Source organism: Lolium perenne, chromosome 4, assembly GCF_019359855.2.
Source record: "Lolium perenne isolate Kyuss_39 chromosome 4, Kyuss_2.0, whole genome shotgun sequence".
NCBI lineage: Eukaryota > Viridiplantae > Streptophyta > Magnoliopsida > Poales > Poaceae > Lolium > Lolium perenne.
In genome coordinates, this window is record NC_067247.2 from 210,818,778 (window position 1) to 210,837,610 (window position 18,833).

The following is an 18,833-nucleotide window of genomic DNA, read 5'->3' on the forward strand; positions in this document are numbered from 1 at the left end:
ACTCCACCAACAAATCGATTTATCCCCATCTCATCGAAAGATCGGACACCTTTGCCCTATCACGATTGCTGGAATCGGCCTTCATCTTGATTGTAACCAGGATTTTTTGGAAGTGTCGGGACCGATCGCGTGGAACGGCTTCTTCCTTGTCCTCGCTATGAGAGCAGCTGCCCTCGTCTCTGTCCTTACCAGGGTGGCGCCCAAGTCCTACCATGTTGATGTTGAACGAGAATCTTGGCTGGCACCTCCCAGGGTACGTGCATTCCACCATGTCAACGGCGTATGCCGGTGACTTCGGCACTTCTGGTGCTGCCAACGCGAATGGCAGCGGTGGACGGGACTAGAGTGGCATCTCTCCTTGGTAAGTCCCTAGAGCTGGTCCTGACGGAGAGTACTGATGCCTCATGATTTCCTGGATCACCCGAAGAGCGACACGCTCCAAAGTGTTCACCAGGCTCTCAGAATGGCGGTGTAGCGAATGAGCTACCATGAAGTTAATCTCCTGACGCAGAGACCTGGTGCGTTCTTCTGATGGGGCGGACAGGTCCACTCCATCGAGCGCGCCTTCAGGTGAGAACCCTTTCCACCTGATGCCATGTGAGCGGGTTCTGTGAAAAGAGCCGATGAGATCGGCTTCGAGGATTGCTTTGACCTCGTCGTACTTCTTCTTGAGCTCCTCGGTCAGATCCTCGTACGTGACTGGAGTGCCGTCCGCCATCTCAGATGTAGATGGCGATGCGGTTGATGTCGAAGATTGTCCCACCGGGCGTGCCAGAATGTGTTGCGGTCAGAAACCCACCGGCGAGCAGCGACGAGCAACACAGTAGAGCCGGGAACAACCTAGGGCTGCGGCTGGCCCTGGTCCCTCCGAGCGACGGCCCGCAAAGACTCGGCACGCACGTCCGATGCTGGTGCAAGGGCGTGCCACCTGACCTATACCTGGTCAGGAAGGTGATGGATGTGCCTCGCTTAGTTTCCTGCATGGCATACACGTAAACATTAAATACGAGCCTCGATCGGCTCTCAGGTTGTCCTTTGAATCGGCTCAAAGAGCCGATCCACCCATGATTCGCACGAGGTGTACGAATATATGGTGGTCCTGCTTGATCAATATAAAGCTAAAACGATCTACTACGATTTAGGGTTTTCACCACATAATCGGAACATCCTACTCGTGATTGAGCCTGGCGGCCACGCACGGTGATCGTAAACCGTCCCTAGACAAGGCCTAAAAACCAACACGAGGTTGATCCCCGGAACATCCTGTCTAGGGCCAGCAAACTACACCCTACGCGCCACTGGATCCTTCAATCCGTTTGTAAGGCCTAACTATGCAGATATTAAACTAATCCTTGAAGAACAAGGAGCAACCATAACGGATCGGATCTACTAAATAATGATCAAGCTGGGTGCCGCCCCTACACCTAAGATAGGTGTAAGGGTGGCTAGATGTCTAAGGGTTGCACGACGAAAGCATATGATACGAAGAACAATGCTAACCCTAACACATCTAAGATAACTACGTTGCTCGCCATCAAAAAGGCTTCAGTACGAGCAACGCATAGACAACGAATAAACGTGTACTGCCTAGATCGCAAGATGCGATCTAGGCAGCATGATGCTTACCTGGAAGAAACCCTCGAGACAAGGGAGTTGGCGATGCGCCTAGATTGGTTTGTGGTGAACGTGATTTTTGTTTATTTCATAAACCCTAGATACATATTTATAGTCCGTAGACTTTCTAACGTGGGAATAATCCCAACCGTGCACGAGCCAAACTCTAACTAACCAACACGTATCCTACTATATTACAGATACACGGGCGAACTAGCCCAAACTTTGCATATAAGGCCGATTCATGTATTCCTTCCATGTATATTCTTCAAGCCAGCTTGATCGTGGCCCACCTCTAACTCGGTCAAATTCTGGTGATAACACCACCACTTCGAGGCATCGAGCACCGCATCGATCTCATACCCGGCGCTCCGCTCCCAAACCGTGCCGCCTACCGCACCAACCCCGAAGACAGAAAGGAGATCCAACGCCAAATACAAGATCTCCTCGCCAAAGGGTACGTTCGCGAAAGCCTTAGTCCTTGTGCGGTTCCCGTGATTCTTGTGCCTAAACCGGATGAGACGCAACGAATGTGTATGGATTGTCGCCCCATCAATGCCATTACCGTTCGTTACCGCCATCCCATTCCGCGTTTAGATGACATGCTTGATGAGTTAAGTGGTGCCACGATTTTCTCTAAAGTCGATTTGCGTAGTGGCTACCACCAAATTTGCATGGCAATTGGTGATGAATGGAAAACGGCATTCAAGACCAAGCTTGGACTCTATGAATGGCTCGTTATGCCTTTTGGTCTCTCCAATGCTCCATCCACTTTTATGCGTCTTATGAATCACATCTTGTGTCCTCTCATTGGCAAGAGTGTGGTTGTCTATTTCGATGATATTCTCATTTATAGCAAAAATCTCGAGGATCATGTGCAACATGTGAGAGAAGTCTTATGCATCTTGCATCATGAGAAGCTTTATGCAAACCTCCCCAAGTGCACCTTTGCTCAAAACAAGTTGGTTTTCCTTGGATTTTTGGTTTCCGCTAATGGGATTGAAGTTGATTCTTCCAAGGTGGAGGCCATCCACAATTGGCCTACTCCTACAAATGTTGGTCAAGTCCGAAGTTTTCATGGACTTGCCGGTTTCTACCGCTACTTTGTGAAAGATTTTAGCACCATTGCTTGCCCTTTGAATGAGCTTACCAAAAAGAATGTTCCATTTGTGTGGGGCAAGGCCCAACAAAATGCTTTTGATGAGTTGAAGAAACGCCTTACCGAAGCTCCACTTCTTGTCCTTCCAAATTTCGCAAAAACTTTTGAGATTGAGTGTGATGCGAGTGGACTTGGTATTGGTGGCGTTCTTATGCAAGAGGGCAAACCCGTGGCATATTATAGTGAGAAGTTGGATGGCGCACGCCTCAACTATCCTATTTATGACAAGGAGCTCTATGCTTTGGTCCGTGTTCTTGAAGTTTGGCAACACTATCTTTGGCCAAAAGAGTTTATCATTCATTCCGACCATGAGTCCTTGAAATATTTGAAAATCCAACACAACTTGAACAAACGACACGCAAAATGGGTCGAGTTCATTGAGTCCTTCCCATATGTAATCAAATACAAGAAGGGCAAGGACAATGTAGTGGCGGATGCTCTTTCCCGCAAAAACACCCTTTTGCTTACTCGCTTGGATTTTCATGTTTTGGGACTTGAAGAGATCAAAGAACTCTATCCTTCTGATTCTTTCTTTGCACCGATATTTGAGAAGTGTTCCGTTGAACAAGGATTTGATGATTTCTATTTGCATGATGGCTACTTGTTTAAAGCTAACAAGATTTTCATACCCGAGTCTTCTCTTCGAAAGTTGCTTTTGCAAGAGTCACATGGAGGTGGCCTCATGGGACACTTTGGACGTGACAAGACACTCTCGATGCTATCCACTCATTACTATTGGCCAAAGATGAAGCGGGATGTGGAGCGCCTATGCAACCGTTGCACTACATGCCTTCAAGCTAAGTCCACCACCAACCCTTATGGGCTTTACACACCATTACCTATTCCATATGCACCATGGACCGATATAAGCATGGATTTTGTACTAGGGTTACCTCGCACCAAACATGGTCATGATTCGATCTTTGTGGTAGTGGATAGGTTCTCTAAGATGGCACATTTCATACCTTGCCATAAGACCGATGACGCTTCACACATTGCTTCATTGTTTTTCAGGGAAATTGTCCGCCTACACGGAATACCGGCAAGCATTGTGTCGGATCGAGACGTCAAGTTCATGAGCTATCTATGGAAGTCGCTCATGGCAAAGTTTGGAGTGAAGCTCTTGTTCTCATCATCCTCCCACCCGCAAACGGACGGACAAACGGAAGTGGTCAATAGAAGCCTCTCAACTCTTCTACGCATCCTCGTGAAGAAAAACTTGAATTCATGGGAAGAGTGCCTTCCGCACGCGGAGTTCGCCTACAATCGAGCCACGCACAAGACAACATCATGGAGCCCCTTCATGATCGTCTACGGCTTCGACCCTCCCACGGCACTCGACATACTACCACTCCCCCTTCATGAGAGGACAAACATGGACTTCGACAAGCGCACCGCCGCCATGAAGAAACTACATGAAGAAACAAGAGCGACCATACAAGAACATGTGCTTCGTCAAGCCACCCGCCTCAACGCCAAGAAGAAGGAAAGAATATTTCAAAAAGGAGACCTCGTTTGGATCCACCTACGGAAGGAAAGATTCCCTCATGAGCGCAACTCAAAGCTCAAGCCAAGAGGAGACGGCCCCTTCAAGGTCCTTAAATGCATCAACAACAACGCATACGTCATCGACATCCCGACCTCCAAGTATTTGGTGAGCAACACGTTCAACATCTCGGACTTGTCGCCATATCATGGAGATGAGGAGGAGCACGAGTCGAGGACGACTCTTTCCCAAGGGGGGAGATGATGTAGCCCCGCTCACCGACGACACTACACCAAGACCAACAAGTCCCCCAAGTGGACCAATGACGCGGGCTCGAGTTAAAGCGCTACATGATAAGGTGAACTCGCTCCTCACCACCCTTGATCTCGGTACACCTTTGGATGGAATGCTACCTCATGCCGATGTGCTTTGTGTCATTAGGTACAAGGTGCGTCAAGACCCCGGAGAGGAGGACACACCGTGGTCAAGGGAAGGAGAGGAGCCGCAGGACCTGAAGATGGGTTTGAAGCTAGACCCAACGTCACTCGAAGCACGCGAAGGAAGAGAGGAAGCTGGCCGGCCCAGGACCCGGTCGACCGGATCCACGACCGGACCACCCGGTCCCAGGCCCGGTCAACCGGGCGCCAAACCGGATTTCCCTCGGTTTCAACCGGGCGTCGTACCGGGACCAAACGGACGGAGAGTTGCGACATTTCCGGTTGGCGCCCGGTCACCAGCCCGGTTTGGACTGGCCACGCCGGTCCCAGGCCCGGTCTGACCGGCCCCAGGACCGAATCCGACGGGAATTCTCCACCAAACTGCCTAAGTTATCCATTTATGTACCTTTTCACCCTGCTGGTCATGTAGGCCTATATAAGGACCCTGGACGCCTCCTTTACCCCTTAGACATAATTTTGAGCTTAAACCAACTTTGAGCTTAGTCTCCCTAGGGTTAGCATCCATCTTGGACAAGCATCCCTTTGTAATCAAGGCACTCTTGTTGTTGATTTGGATATTGTTGAGTGAGATTCTAGTGCAAGCCACTCTCTCTCTCTCACCAATCCCCTTTTCTCCAACCCCAATCTCTCACCGGGAATTCTGCCGCGTGCCTCTTCCGGGTGATTCTATTGGCGTGGTCCATCGAGCCACGAGGGTAAGCATCGGGTGTATCGGGTTGGTGTGCGTGCGTGAGTACCGGTGTTCCTCGTGTTCTTCGTGTTCCTCGCGCTCTCCCACCTTTTCCCCTTGGATTTTGGGTCAAATCGCGAGATCGGGCCAAACACTAGATCTCAGATCTCATCAATATTTCTACATAATTACAACTCGAGGGCAAGGATCCTACGGTACAACTCGTAGATCATGTACCCGTCTTTTGCTGTGTACTCAAGGTGCATCGGGGAGAGTGTCTTAGTCTCCCATCAGTCGTGCTTGTCAGATGAGAACTTTGTCTTCATGTTCTTGTAGGACCCGTCGATGATGGCCTCTGCTAGATTAGCCATTCCTACTCGGCTCTTGAATATATCTTGGATGTCAATGTGGTACAGCTTTGGAATATGCATCTTGGCTCAGGCAAGCATGACCTTGTCGTTCCTAGTGTCAATGCTCGCGAAAGTAATACCCTTGCGCTCAAAAAAATTGTTTAGAGCCTGACAATGTTTGAAGGAACTGTTGTAGTGGTACACGAGGACATGCTGCCGCATGGCGATTTGCACGACGGCCATCTCCTGTCGCTTGCACGTGCTACGTGGGGTGTACTCGAGGTCGAGTCCAACGAACATGTTCTTCTCCTTCTCGAGCCATTTCTCATACATGGCTAGGATTCGCTCCACAATAGCTTCTTCATTGGTGTAGACAACTTCTAGAGTTGTGGTTCCATGGGCAGTGATGTGATGGATCTTCGTATGGTTCCCAACGTCCATGCGTGGGAGGTAGAGCTACTGAGTGTGTGTGTGGAGGGGGGAGGGGTGGGAGGGATCGTTGTGGAATGAGTGAGGAAGAGTGTAGATGGATGCCGAAGAATGAATGGGAATTTGGTACTACCTCCTTCAATTAAAAGGCTAGTTTTGCATCACCACGAGACAATTTCTCATTGGACGCTAAAAATTCTTCCTAAGCCACGTGCATTTATTTAATTAGAAGAAGTAACCCTCCTCCAATTACTCTCCAATCGCATGCTATTCCCTATGGTGAAACTTAGTGGGAGCATTTTTCTTAGTTGCATTCCTATTTGCTTCATTCTCCACCGCATTCACCTGCATGCAAATTAACATGCATAGGTAAGTTTGTTTCATTCTCCACCCCACATGCATGCAAACATGTTTCCACCGAGTATATTAATATTGGGTTGTTCCACTTCACGAGATTTTGGCACACGTTCAAACCATTGCATATTCGCATGTTCAACCGAAAATAATCTCTGGTTAAAGTGGGAGCATTTTTCTTAGTTGCATTCCCATTTGCAACTGAAAAAGTCTTAGCTACGAACCGCCCACTTGCAACAACCAAAAAAACTCGTATAAATTGCAACTGATGTGCACGAATCACGATGAAATCGGATGGCTCTGGACTTTAGCTGAATATATATAGATTTTTCTTCCACTTACAGATTGATCCGTTGGTTGAATCTTACATACCATATAGATCATGCTTGCAGTGACAATTCCACGTGGTACTAGACTTGTAAATCAAACAATGGTTCAAATCCTTAGCAGCACGATACTAAAAGTAAACCCTAAATTACCTAAACCCTAAACCATAAACCCTAAAAATAAACCAAGAGGTTCTAGAATAGATATTCTAAACCCGACTTACCCACTCAACCGACAAATTAACCCACATCCGCAAACACTTTCTGGAAAGTTCACTCCACTTTTTAGGAATTTCATTTTTTTTTAAAAATCACTTCATTTTTGGAATGAATTCACTTTACTGTTTTCGAAGTTTACTGATCATTTTTTACAAGTTCCCTATTTCGAAGTTCACTGTATATTTTTTAGAATTTCATTTATATTTTTTGAAGTTCACTTATTAATTTGGGAAGTTCACTCAATTTTTTTTGGGAAGTTCACTTGATTTTTTCAAAGTTCATTACATTTTTTAAAGTTCATTTTTTGGAAGAAGTTCACTTCTTTTTTTAAAAACACTTTTTTAGAAAAATATCAAAAATATCATTAAAAAAATTAAATTCTAAAATGAAATGAAAATTCCTAAATTTCAAAAATGATGGAATTTAGAATTCAAAAAATCAAACAAACCTAGAAAATAAAAAATATTCAAGAAAACTAGTTAAAAAACAAGAAGTGCAAAATTCGAAGAGGCTACTGGCAGTGGTTAATCACGTTACATGTCTTTTAAACAAAACACAAACTATATATATAGTCTGTGTGACTGTAATTAAGCTTCTTAATAACAAATCTAACAATTGTGGCCCACACGTCAATGGTGATGTGGCATCCATGCTAACAAATTGATATGCGGAAGTTTCAAATAATTTAGAACATCCGTTTATGTCAACACCCGGATTTTTAACTCCGAATGCCTATTATGTCATACATTGCAATCCCAGGAATATTGTTGTTGCGAGGCATAATAGTTAAGTATCACAGTCATCATTCATTACAAACCATAAGGTCTTACAACTTGAATCACATGATCCATATTACACGAATAGTTGATCTATTGATCAACGAACAAACACAAATTCATAGCAGAAGCGTAAATATAATTGGACTCTCTAGTCCACAGGCCAACGCTTGACGTTAGAAGCTCCTAGTTGTGGTAGACGTCCTGCTGGTCGTCATCCTCGTACTGCTGCTTGGCTTCATATTCTGGCCATTTGAATAGCCAGGGACAAAGCCGTGAGTACTTTCAAGTACTCGCAAACTAATACTAAGGTAAGTACTAACATTGCTATTGAGAGTGTTCTAAGCTCTAAGGTTATTTGCATAAAGCCAATTTTAGTTTAGAAACATTTTAGTAAACAACTCCTCATGTGCTAACTAACTCAAGTGGGAACATTAGTGTCATTCCCACAACTCTGTTGTGATTCGAAAATCAAAGTCACCGTTCAAGTTCAAATTCACCAGTCACAAAGATATAAATTCTGATGACGGAAACAGTATGGCCTTTCCAACTATCCATAACCGCGGACGCGGCTATTCGAATAGGTTTACACTCTGCAGAGGTTGCACACTTGCGCCAGAACATTTGATTACATCCGTCAGGGATAAACCCCGAATAATCGTAACTCAGTACGTGGATCATCAATCGTTAACCTTTCACTTACACATCCTAGTATAGGAACCTCTCCCCATGAGCTTGGCCTCTCGGTGATAACCAACTGTTATCCCGGGAACTGCACAGGGCTTGGCCGTACAATTCACCTCAATTCACGTCATTCACTTTCAACGGAGGCAGCCTCGGCATAACCCCTATGACGCTTGTTCAAAGGGAACCCATACTAAGACACATAAATTTCCAGCTAAGCCTTACCCATAATCAGGTATTGTGGGGGTACTCAAGCATTGGAATGGTATCGCATCCAACTCAATCATCAGTTTTTAGCCATTTCACCAAGTCAAAAATTCATGTCATATTCACCTTCAAAATCTTTCAATGGAAATGACTCATCATTCCAAGGTTTTCACCATCATCATTTTCACAACACATGTTCCCATCTAGAGTAGTCAATTTTAGTTTAGCACTAGCATCTAAGTATGAGGGGTGCTAAGTAATTTGCTTTGCTTCTAGGCTAACTTTGATATTCTTGTACTAATCCAATACTAACCAAGTGAATCATGAATCAAAAAAAATACTTTGATAAACAAAAGTAAGTAAAGCTTGTGAAGTAAAACTTGGAAAATAGGATCATGACATAAAGTAAATGGGTAATGCCTTGCTCATGGTGAGCTTTGCACTTTGCAAGAGTATTATCTTGCCTTGGTTGGGGAATTGGTCAAAGTGGTCTTCTTCTCCTTGGAAGTAGACCTCCTCCTCCTCTTGATACTCCTCGGTACTAGCGTCTAAAATACGAATACGGGGTACACAATCATCATACCAAACTTATTTACTAAACTAAGCACGCACATGATTCACACAACTTAAACTAGCATCACACATTACTATTAAGTTGGTGGATGTGTTTTCTTATTTAAGAAAAATAATTTCCTCTCATACTAACTTAGGTGTTATTTTCAATTACTTAGAGAAATAATTTCCTCTCATTATCTAATTAAGATTTAATTTCTCTCATGAATAATATATGACCTAGGTTGACCAAAGTCAACCTATTCATACTTATCATTTAAGAAAATGATTTAAATGAGGTGTAGTACCTCATACACTTTAATCCTATCATGGTAAAGATTTAATATCATCAACAATTCATATGAGACCTAAATGACCAGAGTCTCTACCTCATTTTGAATTGGTTGTGACAAGATTTAAATGAGAGAAAAACTCCCATAAGATTTATTAATAGTTTTGGACAATATCTTTGACTAGAAATAGCCATATAGTCCATTAATTAAACTAGGCCATGATCATTAAAAGTAAGCATGGCATATTTTTGCAGAAACAATTAGTACAAGTTAAATGTGAATTATAGGAGTTGGAAAAAACTCAAAAGCATTTTTGGTTGATTTTTAATAATTATTCTAAGGCAGAAAAGTCCCTGCCTTGTTTATTTTCCTAATTTAATTCTATAAAAGATCTAGGGTTCAATTCAGTGGCATTGTGTAGATAAATTCATAAGCTTTCCAAAAATATAAAATTTGTAAAATTTGGCCAAGTAGATTTGTCCCTATTAAATTTTAAAGTTTACATCAGATTGCATATTTCTCTATTTTGAGTTTTCGAATTTGAAACGTGGGCTGGCGGGAGAATTAATGGGCTGTGCAGAGAGAGAGAGGAATGGGCCGGCCCAGCTTCGCAGCAGGCCAGCTGACATGGTGGGGGCCACCTGTCAATGGGTTATAACCAGTGAAACGGTACAGGGAAATAAGGGCCGTGCGATTAGAGATGAGATCGACGGCCGAGAGGGGTCGTCTTCTCCGGCGAGAGGGAGGCTTACGGGAGGCGGAGGTAGGGGGTCGGAGAGGTCGTCGGAGCTCCAGAGATCGTCTGAGGGGTGCGCCGCGACGTTGGAGTAGATGAGGAAGCGTCTGGAAGCAGTTGCGTCGTCTGGGGCGGCCTCCTTCTCCGGCGAGCTTTGGCTACTGTGGGCGGCGATGAGCTTGCAATTGGTGGCCTCCGGTGGCTAATCAAGCGAGGTGAGTGGTCGAGGAGAGGCTGTGTGAGGAGGGGAAGCTGAGGGCGTGCTCAATTTGAGAGGAGGAGTCCCCCTTTTATAGTTGGGGGAGGTGGCCGTGGCGCTCGGCTAGGGTCGCCGTCGTCGTCGTCGTTCCAGGGCGGCGAAGAGGCAAGTGATGGGCGCGTCTGGTTGCTGGTGTCCTGGCAAGGCTGACGCGCGTGATGGCGGTGAAGACGAGGCTCTGAAGCGATGGCTAGGTTGATGGGAGCGTGCGTCACCGTGGCGGAAGGTCCTCGTCGTGGTCGTCGACTGCAGCGTTCCCGCGGGCAAGTGGCCATGTCCAGGAGGTGCAGGGTGGCGTCGTGCGTCGACTAGCGCAGAGATTGAGTGCGGAGGTGATGCGAGGGCTCCGGGCGGCTGACGCTCTGGGCGTGTCAGGGTTCGTGCCATGCGCGCACTGGCGCGTGCATGGGCGTGCCTGGGCGCGTCTGGGCGTGGCGATTTCTGCCCGTTGTGGTGCGATTCTTCGTCGTGGCTTGGTCCGGTCATGCTCAGGTGAGTGAGATGAAGGGGAAGGACATGGCAGGGCAGGCTAGAGGTGACCAGAGAGAGAGTGAGCATGAGGGTGGCATGACATGCCACGGCATGGCATGCTCTTGTCAATGTGGTCAAGCAGGGGTGCTGGCAAGTGGTGGAGATGATGCTGTGAGGTGAGAGGGTGCTCCAGGGGTGCAGAGGAGCTCAGGCTTGGACTTGGTCTCCTCCCAAATCCAGCATGGGCTCAAATAGATACCCTGCCTAACAAGTGTTTGATGAAATGCCCGAAAGAAAATAATTTTTGAATTTTGCAAATCTTTTTGGTGGGTTGTAATCATATATTATTTGAAGTATATTGGTGGTGGTGGTGGTCAAAATGGAGTTGAATTGCAAAACCTCATTTTGCATATGATCTTGAATTTGTTTCAAAGTTTCCACTTGGCTTGCTTCTCAATTGAATTCTAGACAGAGTTTGGGGTGATGGTTTTGGGAAAAGTTGTTCTCCTTGATGTTGTCTTGGATGAGGTGCAAAGAGTTGGCAAAGTGTAGAAAGGAAATTTCAAAAATCAGGGGCTCAAAGTGGGTATCATGTTAAAATTGGCACAAGTGACCATAATCACATGTGAGCTCAAATTTGGTTCAAATTTGATTTGAATTGAGTTTGTTGGTTTCCAAAGGTGTTAATAAGTTTTTAGTATCCATTTACAACCAATGGTGCAAACCAAAATGGTCTAGGTTAAAGATTTGTAAAAATGGCATAGGCCATATGTGTGTGTTGTGTTGAATTTTATAATTTCTTTTCTTATTTCTTTTTTTTGTATTTGGATGATCAAGCGATCATGGTTAGGGTTTTAGAGTAAGTGTAAACACATAAGCAAGCATCATGGCAAAAGAACACTCAATTAATTAATAAGGTGAGCTACATGCATAGTCCTATATGATGAGAAAAAGTTTTTGTTGGCTCTAATTTTTGGATTGTTGGAAACTCTCTCTTGCTTCTTTTATTGAAAACTTGGGATGTTACAAACCCTTCCCCCTTACAAAAGATCTCGTCCCGAGATCTAAAGAAAACTAGGTACTAAAGAGATCTGCGTATTCCTTCTTCATATCTTCCTCGCGTTCCCAAGTGGCTTCTTCTTCGGTGTGATTACTCCATTGTATTTTCAGGAACTTGATACTCCTGGTGCGGGTGGTCCTGAAAGCTTCTTCAAGGATGCGAATAGGCACTTCGCGGTATGTTAGATCCTTGTTGATATCAGTGGCTCTGTGGTTGATGTTCTTGAACACTTCGGTCTTCTCCGGTACTTCTAGGCACTTCCGAAGCAGTGAGATGTGAAACACATTTTGCACAGTGGACATTTCTTCCGGTAGTTCAAGCTGATAAGAAACTTCTCCTCGGCGACTCAGAACTTTGAAGGGTCCGACATATCTGGGGGCGAGCTTTCCTCTGAGTTGGAATCTCAACATTCCTTTGAGGGGTGACACTTTGAGATACACAAAATCTCCGATCTCGAATGTCATCTCTCGGCGTCTCTTGTCGGCATAGCTCTTCTGTCTTGACTGGGCGGTCTTGAGGTATTCGCGGATCTTGTGCACCTTCTCTTCGGCTTCTTGGAGAATATCCGGGCCGAAGACTTGACTATCTCCGACTTCCGACCAGTTCAGAGGGGTACGGCACTTCCTTCCGTACAGGGCTTCAAACGGGGCCATCTGTAAGCTGGCTTGATAACTGTTGTTGTAGGAGAATTCTGCGTAAGGTAGGCAGTCTTCCCATTTGGATCCATACTCTAGCACACGGGCTCTCAACATATCTTCCAGTATCTGGTTGACTCTCTCGGTCTGTCCGTCAGTCTGCGGGTGATAAGCTGTGCTGAAATTCAGACGGGTTCCTAGTCCTTCATGCACTTTCTGCCAGAATCTTGAGGTGAATTGAGATCCTCTATCTGACACAATTGACTTCGGGGTTCCGTGCAGGCTGACTATTCTGGAGATGTATAACTCAGCTAGCTTTGGGCCTTGGTATGTGGTCTTGACGGGGATGAAATGTGCAACCTTGGTCAATCTATCAATAACTACCCAAATGGAGTCATTTCCTCTGCTAGATTTGGGCAATCCTGTGATAAAGTCCATACCGACAGATTCCCATTTCCACTCAGGAATCTGTAGTGGTTGCAATAGTCCTGTGGGTCGTTGATGTTCTGCTTTGACTCGTTGACATATATCACACTTGGCGATGTAGCTTCCTATCTCTCGCTTCATTCCGTGCCACCAGAATTGTACCTTCAGGTCTTGGTACATCTTGGTTCCTCCGGGGTGAATGGAATATAGTGTATCGTGAGCTTCCTTCAGAATGACTTGCTTCATCTCTGAATCTGACGGTACACACAGGCGTCCGTTGTACCAAAGAACTCCTTCTTCATCTACGGTGAATCCTGGTGCCTTTCCTGCAGCTATCTGACTCTTTATTCCGTCAATGCTGGCATTTCCCTTCTGGGCTTCTTTTATCTGGCTCATCAAGGTGGGTTGGAGCTCAATGCTGGCTAAGAATCCTTCGCTCACTAGCTCTAGTCTGAACTGTTCAAACTCTTGATACAGGCTGGGTTGCTCTATTGCGATCATGGAGTTCAACTGACACGGCAGTCTGCTCAAGGCATCCGCTACCACATTGGCCTTGTCGGGGTGGTAGTGAATTTCCATGTCGTAATCCTTGATTAATTCTATCCACCAGCGCTGTCTCATGTTCAGTCCCTTCTGGGTGAAAATGTACTTCAAGCTCTTGTGATCTGAATATATCTCGCATCGATTACCCATGAGGTAATGACGCCAAACCTTCAGGGCTAAAACTACGGCTGCTAATTCCAAGTCATGAGTTGGATAGTTCTGTTCATGTTGCTTCAGTTGCCTTGATAGGTATGATATCACCTTGCCTCCTTGCATCAATACACATCCAAGACCAATCTTGGATGCATCGCAATAGACATCGAATGGCTTGGTGACGTCGGGAATGATCAGTATTGGGGCTGTGGTTAATCTGAGCTTGAGCTGCTGAAAGCTTTCTTCACATTTGTCATTCCAGTCAAACTTCTTGTCCTTCTTCAGCAGTTGAGTCATTGGTCTTGCGATGCTGGAAAATCCTTCAACGAATCTGCGGTAATATCCCGCTAATCCCAGAAATGCCCGGACTTCATCTGGGTGGTTGGGGCTTTCCATTCCTCAACGGTTTTGATTTTAGCGGGATCTACGGCAATTCCTCCTGCAGACAAGATGTGTCCCAGGAATCCTACTTCCTTCAACCAAAACTCGCATTTGCTAAACTTGGCATACAACTGGTGCTGCCTCAGGGTTTCTAGGACCACTTCCAAATGTTGGTCATGTTCTTCTTCTGATTTGGAGTAGATAAAAATGTCGTCGATGAAGACAACGACAAACTTATCCAGAAATTCCATAAAGATCTTATTCATGAGATTCATGAAATAAGCGGGGGCATTGGTCAGTCCAAATGACATGACATTGTATTCATACAATCCATATCTGGTGGTAAAGGCAGTCTTCGGAATATCTGTTGCACGGATCTTCAGTTGATGGTAACCTGTCCTAAGATCAATCTTAGAGAACACTTGGGCACCGGTCAGCTGGTCAAACAGGTCTTCTATCTTTGGCAAGGGGTATTTGTTCTTGATGGTGACATCGTTAAGCTTACGATAATCCGTAACCAAACGAGTGGCACCGTCTTTCTTATCCACAAACAAAACTGGTGATCTCCAAGGCGACGCACTTGGTCGGATCAGACCTTTGTACAGCATATCATCCAGTTGCTTCTTCAGTTCCACTAGCTCTGTGGGGTTCATGCTATAGGCTCTCTGGGCTATAGGTCCTGTTCCAGGGATTAACTCGATGATGAACTCGATATCCCGATCTGGGGGCATACCGGGTAGATCATCTGGAAACACATCAGGGTATCGACAAACGACCCTGATCTGATCCAAGGTTGGTTTGGCTAGACTCTGGTTGCAGGTGAACTTTCTGGGTAGTCTTTCAGAAACATGTTCTATTATTATTCCGGTGCTACTAGTCATGGTGATGGCCTTCTTGGCGCAGTCTATCAATCCATGATGTTTTGACATCCAATCCATACCCAGGACTACTTCCAATCCTTTTGTTCCCAGAACAATCAAGTTTGCATAAAAATCTATTTCATGAATTCTGATGGGTACATCTTTGCAAAATTTTCTAGCTTTAGTTGTTGACAAAGGTATTTGAACTATCATGACATGTTTCAAGCTGATTGGTTGAATCTTACTAGTGCACACAAAATCTTCTGTAACAAATGAATGTGATGCTCCTGAATCAAACAACACTCTTGCTGGTATTGAGTTAACAGAGAACATACCCAGCACCACGTCTGGTGCTTCCTGGGCTTCCTCGGTGTTCATGTGGTAGAGGCGACCTCCACGGTTGTTCGGGTTGTTGGGGGCGAATTTCTTGCCGGTGGAGACACGGCGTTGCTGCTGAGCAGGTGTAGCGGTGTTGCCGGCGAGCTTGGCCAGCCTTTTGGGGCACTCATTGGAGTAGTGTCCCACAACTCCACATTCATAGCAGGTGATTGTGGTCTTGTCCTTGGTTCCAACGGGGATGGCGTTGCGTCCAGTCCTTGGTGCGGTGTTGGTGTTGTTGTTGTTGTTGTTGGGGGCACTCGGCGGAGCGCGGTTGAAGTTGTTGTTGTTGTTGTTGTTGCTTTTGTTGTTGTAGTGGCCTCCTGGCCTGGGGTTTCCTCCACTCCGGTTCTGATAACCCGGACGTGACATCTGTGCATTGGGCTTGTTGTTCCTGGAGGCGAAGCCTCCGCTTGAGTTGGGGCGATACCTTGGGGCATTGCTGGGCCCACTCTGATTCATCATGCGGCGCTTGCGATTCTCACTGGCTTGATGCAGTTTTCCCTCCATCTGGATGGCGGAGTCAACAAGGGCTTCGAGGTTGGCGAAGGGGATGTTGATCAACACAGTCTGCATCTCATCATGCAGGCCGTTCAGAAACCTTTCCTTCCTCTTCTCAGTAGTATCAGTCTCATCCGGGGCGTACCTTGTGTTGCGGTCAGAAACACCTTGACAGAGTTAGAAACTTGTCGCGGTATTCCACCACAGACATCCGGCCTTGTTTCAGTTCACGGAATTCATCTCTCATCTTCTTTATCAGACCCGGGGGCACATGGTACTTGCTGAACTTGAGCTTGAAATCTGCCCAAGTCATAAACTGTCCCGTGTTCATGGCACGGGTGCTTGTCCACCAAGCTCTTGCTGGTCCTGCTAGGTAGTGCGTGGCAAACAGTACTTTCTCATTTTCTTCAACTCCAGCTACTTCTAGATTGTTCTCCATAGTTTAGAGCCAATCATCTGCATCCAGGGGTTCCTCAGTCTTGCTGAAAACTGGCGGGTTTGTGCTCTGGAAGTTCCTGAGCTTTGATCCTGGGTAATCATGATGGCCTTGGTTGTTGTTGGCAAGCTGTTGAAGTGCTGCAATGTTGGCTTGCCTTTCAGCTCTTTCTGCTTCTCTATCTTCCAGCATAACTTGCAACATCTGCATCATCGCGTCTTGATTCGCGTTGCGAGTTGGAGGGGCCATCTGAGCATTGAGATAGATCATGAGATAAGGGGGAAATTCTCTATGGCTTGTTTTGTGTTTAAGTTCAAAAGTTTAAAACTTGAAGTCTTTTCATGATGACACAAACATACATTCATTCATGACAAACATCACACATTACAAGCTAACACACTAAGGGTCTTAAGAACCCTTCTTCTCCAAGCTACGATACATGGGGCGGGATACAACTCACACCTACGATAGTGCACAAGTGAAACTACTCTCCATCCACATCTATGGCGACGTGGTCATCCTCTCCGGCGTCCAGGAACTCGTAGTCTTCCTCCTCGGTGTTCTCATCCTCCTCGAAGTCATCATCGTCACTCAGGAAGGCGCCTCCTCCCTGAATGTCTTCTCCATCTTCCTCCATCTTCTTCATCTGCTCCTCTTGGGCCTTGACAGTGGCCTCAAGTGCTTCTATCTTCTCGCGGAGGCGAGTGATGGTGGCGTCCTTCTTCGTACGCTGCTGGCGGAGAGTCCTGCGGTCCTTGGCGAGCAGCTTGATGGCTTCGCCTTGCTCGATGATGTGGGTGTGAGTCTGGTTGGCATACTCACGGGCGTGGTCGAGATCCTGCTGAGTGTGGTACAGGATGAAGTCGAGATGCTCCACATGGTGCTTCAGCTCCGGGTGGGGCTGCATGTCCATGGGCTCTCCAGCAGAGTTACGCCTCGCGAGGTGAGAAAAGCGAGGGTTCTTGAGTGCCTCCCCGCTCATCCCGCTCAAGCGTGCGAGTCCCTCCTGAAGGGCGCGGCCAAGTCCGTCCAGCCAGTTGCTCTCCCTGAAGGAGAAGAGGATCCTCTCAGAAGTGGGAGGCTCCATCTTGCCCCTCAAGTCAGCGGTGATGATCCACTGCAGCTCTCCTCCTGGCTGGTCATTGACCTGGACTCCGTGGAACTCCGGGTGAGGGCGATCAAGGTGATCCGACAGGGCGTTGAGGTCGTGCTCGAAGACCAAGCTTCCTCCATTCCCAAGCTGGTAAAACTTCGTGTTCATGGGCTCCATCTGAAAGTGAAGTGAAGGATTAAGTTAGAGAAGTGAACAAGTGTGGCAAAATTTTAAGTATATTTCTAAGGAAGAGCATGACTTCTTGTTTTTCCAAAGAACTCAAAGAGAAGAAAAAGACTTAGTTTTTCAGAAATACTCACTTCATTTGCCTTTTGAAACTAAATTTTTCAGAACGTCCATTTCTAACTAGGGTCTCCTGAGGTCAAACAATGGCTCTGATACCAACTTGTCAACACCCGGATTTTAAGTCCGAATGCCTATTATGTCATACATCGCAATCCCAGGAATATTTTTGTTGCGAGGCATAATAGTTAAGTATCACAGTCATCATTCATTACAAACCATAAGGTCTTACAACTTGAATCACATGATCCATATTACATGAATAGTTGATCTATTGATCAACGAACAAACACAAATTCATAGCGGAAGCGTAAATATAATTGGACTCTCCAGTCCACAGGCCAACGCTTGACGTTAGAAGCTCCTAGTTGTGGTAGACGTCCTGCTGGTCGTCATCCTCGTACTGCTGCTCGGCTTCATATTCTGGCCATTTGAATAGCCAGGGACAAAGCCGTGAGTACTTTCAAGTACTCGCAAACTAATACTAAGGTAAGTACTAACATTGCTATTGAGAGTGTTCTAAGCTCTAAGGTTATTTGCATAAAGCCAATTTTAGTTTAGAAACATTTTAGTAAACAACTCCTCATGTGCTAACTAACTCAAGTGGGAACATTAGTGTCATTCCCACAACTCTGTTGTGATTCAAAAATCAAAATCACCGTTCAAGTTCAAATTCACCAGTCACAAAGATATAAACTCTGATGACGGAAACAGTATGGCCTTTCCAACTGTCCATAACCGCGGATGCGGCTATTCGAATAGGTTTACACTCTGCAGAGGTTGCACACTTGTGCCACAACATTTGATTACATCCATCAGGGATAAACCCCAAATAATCGTAACTCAGTACGCGGATCATCAACCGTTAACCTTTCACTTACACATCCTAGTATAGGCACCTCTCCCCATGAGCTTGGCCTCCCGGTGATAAACAACTGTTATCCCGGGAACTGCACGGGGCTTGGTAGTACAATTCACCTCAATTCACGTCATTCACTTTCAACGGAGGCAGCCTCGGCAT

At 46.0% G+C, this 18,833-nt stretch overlaps 1 protein-coding gene across 1 annotated transcript; it reads right to left on the minus strand.

Moving 5' to 3' along the window:
* Positions 1 to 5,824: 5,824 nt before the first annotated feature.
* Positions 5,825 to 6,178, minus strand: LOC127347530 (uncharacterized). The gene has a single exon (XM_051373708.1). The coding sequence runs from the start codon at positions 6,176 to 6,178 to the stop codon at positions 5,825 to 5,827; it is 354 nt and encodes a 117-aa protein (XP_051229668.1).
* Positions 6,179 to 18,833: the final 12,655 nt, after the last annotated feature.

Excerpts from the sequence above, each read along its gene's own strand:
- LOC127347530 (XM_051373708.1), bottom strand. The coding sequence starts at position 6,178 with ATGGACGTTGGGAACCATACGAAGATCCATCACATCACTGCCCATGGA.